The 14,660-nt window shown below is 40.2% G+C and overlaps 2 protein-coding genes across 13 annotated transcripts in view; one reads left to right on the forward strand and one right to left on the reverse strand.

Moving 5' to 3' along the window:
• The window catches only part of LRRTM3 (leucine rich repeat transmembrane neuronal 3), a 96,648-nt gene extending 88,977 nt beyond the window's left edge, over positions 1–7,671 (reverse strand). The window contains exons 1-2 of the mRNA XM_083440077.1: positions 7,133–7,671; positions 5,274–6,805 (exon numbers count right to left, since the gene is read on the reverse strand). Coding sequence (XP_083296203.1) covers positions 5,274–6,805; positions 7,133–7,136 — 1,536 coding nt within the window. The 5' untranslated portion in view covers positions 7,137–7,671. The remainder of the gene's footprint in view (positions 1–5,273; positions 6,806–7,132) is intronic.
• Positions 1–14,660, forward strand: part of CTNNA3 (catenin alpha 3) — a 528,228-nt gene that overhangs the window by 226,675 nt on the left and 286,893 nt on the right. The window lies entirely within an intron of this gene.

A 14,660-nucleotide genomic window follows, 5' to 3' on the forward strand; every position in this document is an offset into this window, starting at 1 on the left:
GGAGTGAAGCATGATCCAGCAGTAAAATCCTACGCCCCCCCCAAAAAAGATTGAAGATATGAATTCACTTTTTCATTATTTTACTCTGTCATATGCAGAGACAGCATCTTCCCATTATGCTAAGAAAAGGTTTGTCTGAATTTTACTAACAAGATCTTTAAAAATGAAATGAAACATGAAATAAACATTTGTGCTGTTGTTGCTGTTGACTCCTGGGGCACAACATATTAAAGCTGGTTTTAGCATATTAATTAATTAATTAATTTTATTGAATATATATACTGCCTTATGCCCGGAGATCTCAGGGTGGTTCACAGAACAAAATCAAAATATAAAACCACTATATATATAATCAAAATAAAAACAACAACCCAATAACACCCCCCCAAAAAACGAACCACATTTTAAAAGGCATAGGATGTTCCCATTAATTCCTCTTCTGTCCCTAACGAACTGTTACAGCTATGCTTTAACTTAAAATTTACATTATTATTTTGCCACCCAGAATACTCTTTACTCCAGGATCAGCATTCAAAATGACCTTAACAGATTGGAGAACTGGGCGCCAGCTAACAAAATGAATTTCAATAGGGACAAATGTAAGGTTCTGCACTTAGGCAGGAAGAACTAGATGCACAAATATAGGATGGGGGACACCTGGTTTACTAGCAGTATATGTGAAAAGGATCTAGGGGTCTTGGTGAACCACAAGCTTAACATAAGTCAACAGTGTGATGCAGCAGCAAAAAAAGCTAATGCTATTCTAGGCTGCATCAACACAAGTATAGTGTCCAGATCAAGGGAAGTAAATAGCACCACTCTATTCTGCATTAGTCAGACCACACTTGGAAGTATTTTGTCCAATTCTGGGCACCACAATTTAAGAAGGATGTTGACAAGCTGGAACGTGTGTAGACGAGGGCAACCAAGATGACCAAGGGTCTGGAAACTTAAGTCTTATGAGGAGCGCTTGAAGGAGCTGGGTATGTTTAGCCTGGAAAAGAGGAGACTGAGAGGAGATATGATAGCCATCTTCAAATATCTAAAGGACTGTCACATGGAGGAGGGAGCATGCTTATTTTCTCTGGAGGGTAGGACTTGAACCAATGTCTTCAAGCTGCAAGAAAGGAGATTCCGACTAAACATTCGGAAAACTTTCTGACAGTAAGAGCTTTTCAGCAGTGGAACAAACACTCATGAGGGGTGGTGGACTCTCTTTCCTTGGAGGCTTTTAAGCAGAGGTTGGATGGCCATCTGTCATGGATGCTTTAATTGTGTTTCCTGCACTGCAGGGGGTTGGACTAGATGACCCTTGGGGTCCCTTCCAACTCTAAGAGTCTATGATCCTATGATTTTCTGAAGTGAAGAGTGGGTGGTTGAGGCAGAGAAGTAGTTCTGCCTTTACCAACAGTCACACATCTTGCTTTAGGGTTTCTAAAGTGTGGAGTTGGCTTTTTTTAAGGCAGCACATGTATGTGCTTGGGGAAGAATTAGGTGCCTGAGATTCCACAACAGAATTTTTGGTTCAGATGGTAGGAGGCCTGTTGACCTCCTACTTCCCTATCAAAAGTGGTGGCTGTGTGGGCTGTGCCCCTTAATTCCATATTGATTGACAGTGTTATGTAGGCGTTCCTTCTTCCTTTGAATTCTGTAACCCATAGACCTGAAAACAGATGTGTGCTCTGCAACCTCCTTTCTCCTAGGATTTGCTTTCCTCTGTCCAGTAAAGCTTAACTGCCTTAAGAACATAAGGAGACCTCTGGATCAGATCAAAGCCTATCTAGTCAAGCATCCTTTTCTCACTCTGCCAGGCAGATGCCTACGGAAGACTTCTTCTGGTATTTGATCTCAACAATTGATTCCCTTGTTGATGTTTGTGGTGAAAGTATCACTACAAAAGAAGTTATTTTCTCCTTTTCTAGTAATCTGGCAAAGAAGTCTTGTGAAGCACCCCCTCCCCCCAAATGTAAAAACACATGACACAGTGTCAAGAAAAGGGCATGTTTCTCCCAACATCTTTTCATGTGCAAATTTTGCCACCTAAGAGCCTTTTCATTTGGCCATGATCACATAAGAGTAAGAACTTTCATAGTGACATTATACCTCAAAAAAGATGGCATGGCATCTGTTCAGGGGAGAGCCAGAATATTTCATTGTTTTTTGTTAAGAGATTTGGGTAGAGTTTTGTGATGCAAAGGAGTAAATGGTTGCTGTAAACCCAGTAGCAGTGTACAAGGAGGTTATGACTACAGACACAGCTTTTTTCATCTCTGCGTGACAAGCTGCCACCTGCTTCTGCATAGCATTAAAGGCAGAGGAATAAGCTCTCTTTTTTGCATCTTGGGAAGACGCTGTGTGGAAACCACTGGCCAACTGTTTGTTGCACAAAATAATGAATAAAGCATGGTTTGATTCTCTTGAGACAGAGAAGGTTCAACCATTTACAATCAATTTCCATCTCCTGAAACTAATGTTATTTAACTCAGTTTTGACCCCCCCCTTTAAAAAAAATATTGTAGACTAGAGTGGTTGGAACGGGCCTGCATAAGCTGCACCATCAGCCAGACACTTCTTTCTTAGACTATAGTAATAATTAGATGTTCACCTCTGTTTTATCACTGAAGTTATGCACAAATAAATATTGCCTGCTAGATATCCTTCAGCTGAAAATGCAGTTTCTTAAGGCCTGGGCAATATTTTTCATGTGTTAATTCTACATAATAAATATGAAACATTATTGATATCAATAGTTCAACTATTGGGCATTTGAAAAGACACTACTATTCTTAATGGTTTCCTTTTCTACATTCCCGACCCCTACTTACTGGGTTATAAAATGCTATAGCACATTATTCTGACCAGAGCATTTTTGTATAGGGGTACTTGAGCTTTCTTCAATGTAGTGTTAGCTTCAGGTATGGTCAGAGACAAAGAAACATGCCTAATGTAAAGTCGCTCTACCAATATTTGCAATCCATTTGTTACCATATTTGAGTCAGACACATTTTTAAAAATAAAATATTCTCATATTGCCACGTCAAAACTGTCCCTGGTTAACACTATGAAATATATGTTCATTGAAGACTTAAAGACTAGGAAAACATTTTCTGTGTGATAATTTTGGGTGGTATTAATTTTTCTCATTTTGTATATGCACGAATGGCATTTCCCACCAATCCAGAGAGAGTGCCTTGACATTTTGCATATTGCAGTTATAGAAAGTCAATATTTTCAGAACAGATATTATCTGATACAATGTTGGTGCTCTCTTGGCACTAGATATATTCACTTTTATGGTAATATTATATCTCAAGAAGAATATTGACTCAGAAAATCACATCTCCTGAGTAAAGTGCATCATATTTAATCAAGCTGAAATCACTGACTCCTGGCTTTCAACAAATGTATGATATTAGTTCACATGAGTAAAATTATGAAGCAGCCTTTCACTCACTTTCTACTTATATTCCTGTAAAAGAAAAACAACTTTATACCCTGAAAATCACCTTAAGTGCATTGGTGGTGGTTAGGTTCTGCAGTTCTTACCTCTGGAAATAGTTCACAGTGATTTTCTTTCACTATCTCCCCATCCCCCCAAAAGCAAAAATACCCCAGAACATGGATGCTCTTTTTCTAGATTGCTGCAGTGCAACCGCTTTGTAGATACATTCTCTCCCAAGTGGCCAGAGATGGGCAGTGTACAAAGCCAAATCAAGTTATGCAACAGAAGTGGTGAAATTATTTGCCACCTTTTATAAACATGCTCCAGTTTGTTTCTGAAGATGGAGGGGAAAGATCTGTTTTTCATAAAGGAGTAATATGTGGTTGCTAATTATAAAATATTTAGAGGAATTTTTCATTTGGTTATATTTTGCCATGGCATTTGAGGTGGGTCTTATGGATTACAAGTATCCACCATGACAACCTCCAATCTATTCTGAACATTGCATCCGTATTAAAATAAACAAACAAGTGTGTCTCTTAAAATGCCATTCAGCAAGGTTATACAAAAGAATCAATTGATTCGCAGCTCCAACCCCCATTGATCCATGGACTTTTCCTAAAAGAGAATATTTCTGGTGTGCTTTTCCTTAGACTGGGCAAGTATCCAGTTTTCACTGCAAGCTTTTTCTAGTTGCTGTGCTGTATTTAAAATGTAGCTCTGCCAGCTTTCTAAATACCCAAAGTGGCAAATTGCATACTGAAACACCACCAAGCACAACGTAGCATTTTTTCAAGATAGAAAAATGACAGATTTAATGCCTTCATTGTCAATCATGTTCATGCCTCTAACACTGTTGCAGAATGAATTTCCAATGAGCACCCAAGCAAATGTGTGCAGGAAGTGGTTTTGCCTTTGTAACTGTACATTTCAGCTCCTCTAATTGCATCAATAAGGAATTTGGTCTCCTCATTTAATGAATGCCTTTTGACTACTTTCTGAAAGGCAACTGACTGTGAGAAGGGAGAAACACTAGCATCTTTTATATGAAACCACATAAACAGGTTTCAATTAGTAGTTATCAACTCTACAAACTATTGTGTTAGAGCACAGTGCAGTGAATCCTTCTACTACCCATCTTTTATTCCTCATGAAAGCTTTTATTCCTCCTCTGAACTTCAAATGATGCCCCTGCCCCTGCCCCCACCCTCAGTAGTTCAGGATGTTGCTTTAAACCCACTTGCTTCTGATAATGCCTTGCATTCAACAGAAATCAAGCATTCGGCCGCAGTTGTTCCTGCACCATCTATAAGCCAAAGCATGTCCTAAAATCTGTATGAGCCTACAACACTTGGCTGCCATGCATCCTTGAATCATGAAGTGAATTTCAGCATTTATTAACATGCTTGCACTGTTCTTTTTTAGCATTATTTGTCCACATAAAATCAGCACATATGCAAACAACTCTGCATTTAAAAAACAACGCAGCAACACTGCAGATGTGATTTATGAGCTATGAAATAAGCTTTCCATTGAAATAATAATGATGGTGGAATAAAAACCAACAAAGCACCTGTACCAACAGGTACTGTGTCGAACCTGAACTCAAACTTCTGATTTGCATTCTCTTCACTTTCAGTGGATTTATGGAAGAAAGTTTAAAATGATAAAAGGAAAGGAGAAGGCCAATATATGATGAGCATGTGTCAAGATGTGATATAGAAGTGGTTGTGGCAGAAAAGAGAAATGTAACCTTCATCTTAATCACTGAGGTTCAACAAACCCACCTTTTTTAAAAAGCTTATTTTATTTGAATCACAATGGTTCATACCTCACATTCCCTGGAGCCTGCTTTGCTATATGTGCAGGGTCCCGTCCCGTTCAGCAGCATCTCACTGGTCTCGGTGTTAGTTGGCTTATAATCGACATAAAATTCCTGTGTGGTTGGAGTCATCTGCTTCAGCGACTGCCGTTTCTTCTTCCTGTGCCTTCGCATGAGAGAGCGCTGCTGCAGCTGCTTCATGCTGGCAGGGTACCGCTTCCACGACACATAGATTACCAGCAGGATCACAAGCACAGACAAGAAAAGGGCCACACTCCCTGCTATGATTTTGTGGAAAGAGATGTGTTCTGTGTCGTGCTCAGGCTCTGAGCTGGCTTCTGTGGACCCGACGGTGGGGGGCAGAGGGGGCTTGCTGTCATGCTTAGGCCTGATGACTTTGGGTTTAAAGGTTGGCTTTGGGAAAGCCTGTGGCAGTTCAAACCTCTCTGTAGTACTTTTGCCACATATGCTGTAATTTTTCACTGCATCAATAACGTTCACCCCCTGCAGCTCTTTGGGGCTGGCACAGATAATTGTATTTTCCCTCAGCCCTTTAAAACTTTTTAGCCAGTTTACCAGGGAGCAAATGTTCCTGCTGCATTCCCATATATTCCCAGCAAGGCTGATGTCATTGAGAGATATCCAAGAATCCAAAATCTCTTGACCAATAAACGTGAGCTTGTTGGAATCCAGGTTGAGACGCTGTAAATTGGGCACACACTGGAAAACACTAGGTCCACTGAAAGCTTCTATTTCATTGCCAGATAAATCAAGCCTTTGTAATGAGCTCCAGGTCCAGGACATCGTTTGTCCTATAACACTGATTTTATTCCACTGTAAATAAAGGTTCTGGAGGCTGACTAGCCTTGGAAAAAGAGCCAAGTTAAGCTTAGAAAATTGATTGTGCTCCAGGTGAAGCTCTTTCAGCCTGATCATGCCTGCAAAGACATTCCTTGCTAAGCTTCGGATTCTGTTGTAGCCCAGGTCTAAGAGTTCGAGGTTCCTACAGTCCTGGAAAATTCGGACAGGGATTGTTCTCAGGGAATTGGACCGCAAATGTAAACTCAGCAGCTTCCTTAAGCCCCTGAATTGTTCAGCTCCCAGAGACTGCAGCTGATTATATGACAGATCCAAGTTCCGGAGATTTGTTACTGGTCTGAAGGTGTTATTAAGAAAATAGGCAATTCTGTTGGAACTTAAAATCAACTCTTTTAGCCTGCGTATTCCATTGAAAGCATTTTCATCAATATTGCTGATGTGGTTATGGTCTAGATAGAGCCAGGTGAGTTGATTAAGACCTTTAAACTGATTGTATTTTAGTTTCTGGAGGCTGTTGTATCGGAGGGACAAACCTAAACAACCAGCTGATATACTTGAGGGTATCTCCTGTAATTTCTGGGACTCGCAATATACCATTTTGCCTTCGCACCTACAGCCCTTTGGGCATCCTCGTTCAGCAGAAGAAAGCATTGTCAGTAATACAGTAGGGGCTATTACCAGGGCTACAGCTGATCCGCTCAGTAGCCTAAATACATTGAAACCTGGAAATAAAAATAACTTAGAAAAGTTATCCCCCCAAATAAACAATCCAGATCTATTTCAATCATGCTCAGAATTGCTACTTAAATGCATAAGAAACCCCCAGCAACATAAGTACTTTGTAGCTTACCCCCACTTTATTTTAATAAAGGAAAATGTAATAAAGGGGAAAAAATCATGCACATAAGCTAGCCACAGTCAAATACAATCTCTTGGAAATTTAACTCTGGTCACATCTTGCAGGGAGGCAAACCTATAGAGCAATTAAAACAGAATCAGTGCAGGCACTGCTGTAGGCTAACTATAAATAAATAAAATGGAAAACCTACCCATCCTTTGTGTTTTCAAAGGTCGTCGTTAGGTCTTTTGCTTTTGCTTAGGGTGCCACAAGCATGACAGCCCCTGTCAGCTGCTCTGTGGTGAGTCAGGGCTTGCTGACACCCAGGAAGAAAAATTGGACCCCTTGGGAGATGGACCGATTTTGGAACATTATTCTTTGCCAGCCATGCAGAACATCCCAAGAATAAATAAATCCCAACACAGCATTTGCAGCAGAATGTCAAGTTCTTCCTAGGTAATAGGATCTTCATGGATGGTGCGTTTTTGCATCTTTACATTTAGAAACGAGCTGCTTTAAAATCTCCCCGTGCAAAGCATGATAGATTCCTCCAAGTGATGCTCAGCTGTCTGAATTCACCCGTCTGTATTCCATTGGGCAGCAGTTCTCATAGTTAGCACTCCCGATCCAGCTAAGGAAACTGCGTTGGAGCACAGAAGCCAGGATGACCCTGTTCAATGAACAAGCACTGTTCACTTCTGCGTACTGTCATTCTGAAAGCTCCTCCGACTGTTGCTTTGGTTTCAGTGAATGCAGTCTTATGTAAAGCTGCCCCCAGTGGTGAAGAATATTATGGGCATGTGCAGAAATATCTTCCTCCTACCTCCCCCCCCCCTTTAAATCTTGCAAATGAGTAAGCCCTGTGCTGGGAAATGAGTGATTGTTCTGGGTGACTAAATAGGAGCAGACTGGTCAGCCTCAGTATACACTAGTGAAATGGTTGGAAATTTCCCTGGGCTTTTAGCTTTTCATTGTCATCTTTCTCTTTTGGGTAATTTAACTAAGCCTTTTAAGCCCAGCATTTGCTGCTGGGACTTCCACCTAACATAAAGCTTGGATGTAACATTTCTTTTCATTTAGGCAAGAAAACAGCACAAACACAAGCCCATACTCACAGAAACCTGCGTATATACACAATGGGTGTAATTGAACACCACAGGCGTTACATTGTCATGTAAAACACACTAATCCTCGCTATTACCACTGGTATACAGATGGTAAGTACTATGAGTAATCAGGCAGGAAAACTTAACAGGTCTAATACCAGTGCAGTTAACTCTTTTGGGTGGGTGTATGAGGAGGCATGTCTGTATACTGACTGGCATACTACAATGCATATTCCCTGATCCACCACATCTATGGAAGGCACATAAACCCCATTTGAGACTCTGCGATCTACCTCTGAAACCCCACACTGTCTGAAGATGGCAAGTGGACCCGAGGTATAGTTGGCCCAATGGCAGGGTGGTTTAGACGCATCCCTTTCAGTGGGCGCTTTATGATGCTGCCTTTTAAGGTGGGCTTGATTGCCATGTCAACTTTTTAATGTTGTTTCCAATTAATTTTTCCTTTTCCATGTTTGTTATGCTTTTAAAAATGTACTTTTTTGTTACGTTGTTGTTTGCTGCCTCTGTCATTTTCATGGAAAGGTGGGTATAAATTGTTATAATTAAATAAGGATAGTTAATAATAATATATACGCTCTGCAGTTAGTGAAATAATGCTGTGCATGTTCTTGATAGCCTTCCCATCTCCCTAGATTTCGCCAGCTTAGAAGTAGGAGACACTGAGGTGTGGGTTTGCAAGAGTTGAGATCCTCTTTGAACATCCTGCCCTCTAATTTGAGTGAGAAATAGGGGTCCCCCGCAACCCCCAAATGTCTGTCTTGTGTCCATAGATCAAGTGGGACACCTCAGAGGAAATTGCCAACTGGAAGCACATTGATTCTATGCAGTTTAAGACTCCTCTGCATTTGCATCTGTGTTGCCTTCTTTGCTGTTTCCCACATAGGAAACATGTGAGTTTCCATTCAGTGCTGCAGCCATCAGGTGATGGACATCCATGTATTGAATGTTCTTACTTGTAGACAGTCAGTGATGTTCTTCATTCGGCAGTCTACCATTTATCTTGATGTTTCCCACATGGTACAGAGAAGCTAGAGGGGAAAAGGATGGTGACAGATTCTGAATACAAATTATTTTACCAGTATTGTAATTCCTGTTTCCTGTTTGAGAAGCCATGCACAGTTTTTCAATTGCCCTGTATTCTGCCTTTCTTCCAGGGCCTAACTACACATGACATGAATGGTGTGATTAGTAATCATGTCAAGGCTTTTCAAAAATTAAATATCAGGGGTGGGTGGCAGTGTTGTGCTCAGGAACATAGTGTTCAGTAAGGGAAGGCTAGGTCTTATATGCTTATTCGGCATATTTAAGATACAGCATTATATAGTATATAGGATTTCTATGGAAGGTGAAAATGGAGCTTTGATACCCCCCAACTTCTCTCTCTCTCTCTCTCTCTCTCTCTCTCTCTCTCTCTCAATATACAGCACAATGATTGGGTCACTTTGCTCCACAACTTGCTCTTGTTGCTTCAGATCCTTAAGAATTTGAAGCTTAAAACATTCATTGAAAGCAAAAGAACCAAAAGCCTTGAAAGCACAGCACTCAAAACAGACTTGACCTGGAAGTTGGCCCAGGCAATTTTCGTTCGGAAGTTTTGAGTACACATACAAGTACCTTTGCGTACTTCTATTACATAATCCAATTCTCTATATATACCTAGCCAGCCTTCTGCTCCTTTTTTTGCTGCCTTCCGCTCTAAATATATGATTAAGAAAATATTGCACCTTGTCCACAGAAGCGTAAAGGCAGGGACCTTTCTCTTTTGCATATAAAGCTCTCTATAAAGTGTGCATTGATGTCGTGGTGGAGCATGCTGTCATAGCACCTGGGGTTGTAGTGGACAGTGTGACTGCACTCAGAATACTGTGTAAAGTTTTGATCACCTCACCTCAGAGACGTTGTTGTGTTTTAATGATGTAACCCACCCAGGGTCCTTATGGTGAAGGCCTGATTAACAACAACAACAACAACAACAACAACAACAGTCTTGTAAAGCTGGAAAAGATTTGGAAAAGGTCAATGAAAATTATCAAGAGGATGGAGCAACTCCACTATGAGGAAAAGCTACATTTTATTTTTTACTTTAGAGAAAAGCTGAGTAAGAGAGAACATGATAGAGGTTTATAAAATTATGCAATGAGTGAAGGAAGGATAATCTTTTTGCTCCCTCTTTCATCATACTCATGGACATCCAATAAACTGAATGCTGGAAGATTCAGGACAGATAAAAGAAAGTTCATTCTCACGTGACACATTGCGTTTGCTCCCTAAGGATATAGTGATGCCCCCCAACTCGGATGACTTTAAATCAGGCTTGTACAAATTCATGAAGAATAAGGTGATCAGTGACTGCTAAACATGTTGGCTATATTCTCCCTCCACTTTTGGGGGTAGTATGCATTTAAATACAATTTGCTGGGAATGGCTGGTGGGGAGGGTGCTGTTGTGCACAGGTTAGGTTTGTGATAACTCCACTATCAGTAATCACTTGTGTTTCACAAATTTTGTATTTTGAGGGAAGTCATAATGATTTTAACTGGGACACACACACACACACAAAATATTATACACATAACTAGGAAGTCACACAGATAAACTGGAAAAGTAGATGTACATATTTTATGATTACAAACTTAGTGCAATTTGCACTTCATCTTTGGGTTTTGAGGTGAATGTGAAGTTTTCTTAAGCAGAGCAGCTGAGGAAGGCTAATGAAATTATCAGTGGGAATACCATTTTATGTTGGCTAATCTCTTTCAAGTAGATGATAAACCCCACCAAGTTTTTGGTTTTTTTTAAATTACACCTGTACTGGATAGGTAACTCATTCAGATAAGAAGTTTGGCAAGTGCCTTTCGTATTTTCATTCCTGCCCTTCCATAGTTCTTTGACCTAGATGGTCCAATGTTTTATTTCATCTGTCTTTTAACAAGGCCCTCTGATTTCTACATGTTTGTATTTTTGCTTGGGGAATTCTTACCTTGTATTTTCATCCCAACCTTTAGAAATTTGTTTTCACTGCTACTGCAAGGCAATGTTGTGTTTTTCATACAGTTAAGGGACATCTGAATTCCCAGGTCAAGCCCTGGCTTATGTCACAATTCATGGAGTAGCTTGTGCTAAGAATTCACACAAGGATTCACCTCAAGAACCCTTAACAAGAATCTGGGATGTCAGTGACAGAATTCAGAATGCAAAACCCCCCAAGCAATGCACGCATAAATACATGTATATGTGCATACAGAATGCTAAACAAATCAACTTCAAGCCCAAGGATTATGAAGCTGGCTTCATAATAAATAACTGCAATTTGTTTTAAATCACAATCTCTGGTTTGTATGATGTTCACTTGAACCCCTTCCTGTTTGTGCACATACAGCGAAACTGCCTTGGTTCCCACTATCAGGCCTTATCCACACTTCCTCTTGTCCCACTGCTCTTTAGTGCTTTCTAGGCAAAGGACAAGTGGAAATGTGGATGAACGCTCACACACAGAATTTGAACTTGAAGACATCTAGAGGCTTTATTCAAGAAATCGGTATATGATCAAGGCATAATTACAGGGCACAGGGCACATAAATGGAGTTCTCACATGACCATGCAAAAGCTAAGCTCTCCCAACACCTGGTGTGTCCCTCCTGCTCTTCTTTTTTTGCAGCAGGTGAAGGCTGTCATTCACATGAATCACACCCACGTTATATAAACAAACGTCTGCCTGTAAGTGCTCTGCCAGAATGTCTCGGTCTGTGTGTGCTGGCACATTTGACACCATGTCTTTGGAAACAGAAACTTGTCTAGCTCCTCTGTTCCAATCTTGGTCTCGGGCTCAGCCAGCCCTTCTGATTGATCAGCTCCTTGGCAGGGTCTATACTGGCTTCATCTCTTCCTCTGCCTTGGGAGTATTTGTCAGGGGTGGCAGCAATGACTTCTCAGGGCTGTGAAGATTTGGGTCTGGGCTTGAGTAGCTCCATGAAAGACACTTTGCCATTCTAGGCAGCTAGCAAACACTATGTGTGTGTTTGAAGAGTATGCGTGTGAGGTTGAGCAATCAAAAGATACCAAATTTAGTACAAACTTTTCTTGTCTTGTTTAGCATAGTTAGAATTTTCCATTAGCTGCTGCTAAGAAAAGCCTGTTATTTTAATCTGTAAGCTAATGGAAGGGTTCTGCATCAAAAATGTGTACAATCAGCATTTCATGCTCTGGTTAATGGAAAAAACATGGAACTGATCATGGGAACCATTGAAGCTTTTTAGGAATGTGTATATAAGAGATAGCTTTGAATGCAGTATTTTAAAGCTATTGCTTTTTAAATAATAATAATAATACAGTACAGACGTTTAAATGTTGTTCTGCCATGGTCTCTGGTAGAACCAGCATCAGATTTTCATGTTGCTTGTAACACAGACCTGTTAAAGCTAGAATGCACCCCCAGAAGTATGACTGGCATGATTGCACTTAGATGTTTATGCATTTGGTTGCAATTGTCGCAAATACCTATTGGCTGCAGCCCATACATAACAAGTAACACCTCTACCTTAATGGATTTACTTTGGGTATGATTAACATTGGATACAAAATGTTTATATTTTTGTTTTCATTTGTTGTGTCATGGGGAACTTAAACTGGGTGGTATAAAAGCTTATCCTACAGGTATATTGTTGGACTACAACCTGCACACATGCTCACAAATGCACACACATGCACTCACACAGACACACGTCCAGATGTAAAATCACTTATAATTTTGTTTTTTGCATGGTATCACTGATTCAGAAATGTTTTGGTGCTTAAGATAAAGGGCCATTCCACATGTTATGGATTTTGTACACACGGATATTAGTTCTGTGTAAGAAATTATTCAAATGATATGAATTCCACAACCATTTCACAATGAAACATCAACCAGCTTTTGTTTCAAGAGACAGAAATCCCATTCCTTGATTTTTCTTCTACCATCTTGGTGATAAACATTAAAATACCCTGCATGCCAGCTTGGAAGTAAGTCTCACAGTGTTAAATTGGGCTTACTCCCAAGTAAGTGTGTAAATAGGTTTTTAGTGTAAATTATCCGGTATATCTGTACAACTGATTTTGTATTTCAAAATAGCTATGTTTGGTTTTCCCTGTCATAGAGCATGTATACATCTTTTTGCTGATTTCTACAATGTGTAGTCCAGTAAATAAAAACTCTGAAACAGCATTCAATAAAATACTTACGAGATCTGGGACAAAATTAGAAGGCTATAACACTTTTCACGTACTCCTCCAGACTGCAATAAGTAGCTGTCTGCCCAACTGTGAGATGTGTTAAATTGTAGACTCCCTCCTGCACAGAATCTTATCTGACCTTTCTCAGTGACAGTGCTCAGGAGATCTTATCCACCACTTCTCAACTGCATGTCTAGCATTGTGGAGTGTCGCAACACAGATGGGGATGTTGAAGAAAATCAAACTTAAGTGATGTTCTCTCCAAACTCACCTATTGATGTTGGGCAAAACTGGGAATAGAAAACACATTTTTAGAGTTCCATGCACTAAGTAAAGGGGCTTCCCATGAGAAGACTGGCATTCCTGTTCTCTGCGTTTTTGTTCCTGTATGGCAAATTTACAGTTTCAGTTTCATGATTTTTATTTCCTATGGCAGAACATTCATCATGTTAAAAAATAAAGCAGAACTAAAATTTTAAAAGATGCTTACTTTTGTAGCTCTATCAATCATATATGCAAATGTCTAAGAAGTATTAGATCTCTTTGTGGTTTAGCCCCAAATTGGTAGCAGACTGTTGGAAGCTATGTCTGTTAATTCCCTAGAGGTACCATAAGGTTAGGGATTTTTAAAAATTCATCTATTATCATCACTGCCTATTTCCCCCCTATGAAAGCATCCTCAGTCTCATAGCTGCATTATTTACAGAGTTCAGAAGAATGATTCATTAGACAGTTATTCATATTTAAATTGATTACTCTTTCTTGATCTAGGTATTGGTTTTTCTTTTGCAATGATGTAGAAAATTCAAGAGAAAGGACACATCTACTAACTCTGATTTTCTTCAACTGAATTTGATATAGTACATTTACAGCTGATGGGATCTGAGCACCCATCTGCCAGTTTTGACTTTTCTGAATTTAATTAAAAATATATTTCACTGGGATATTGTTTGCTGCCTCTGGTGATATGCTCTGCATATGGAAACCTGCATGGCCCCCATCATTCTCTCTCTGTCTCTTTCACTCTTTCTCTCTCACACACCACCGACCAGACAACATATATACACACAGAGCACATGAGTGAGTGAGAAAGCAATATAGTGGTGCTTCCCTGTGGTGTGATCCCATTTCCTGGGGACAGTCCCCGGATTTACAAATCTGCCCCCGGACAAAATCCGTCCCCGGAATGTCCCCAGATTTCATTTAATGTCCCCAGAATTATATTTTTAGTGTTGTAGATTTATTAGTAGGGAATGAATGTTGCATGATTGGTTCAACGGCACAAGACACATCATATGGGGACTTCTGGCGAGGCAAAATGGTGGGCGCCGCGACAGCGAGCAGCTCCTGAAGTCAGCCATAGCCAGCTGCACTACCAGGCTGGCTCTGGGCTGCTGAGAC

This window comes from Podarcis tiliguerta (genome assembly GCF_965153285.1).
Source record: "Podarcis tiliguerta genome assembly, chromosome: 5".
Lineage (NCBI taxonomy): Eukaryota > Metazoa > Chordata > Lepidosauria > Squamata > Lacertidae > Podarcis > Podarcis tiliguerta.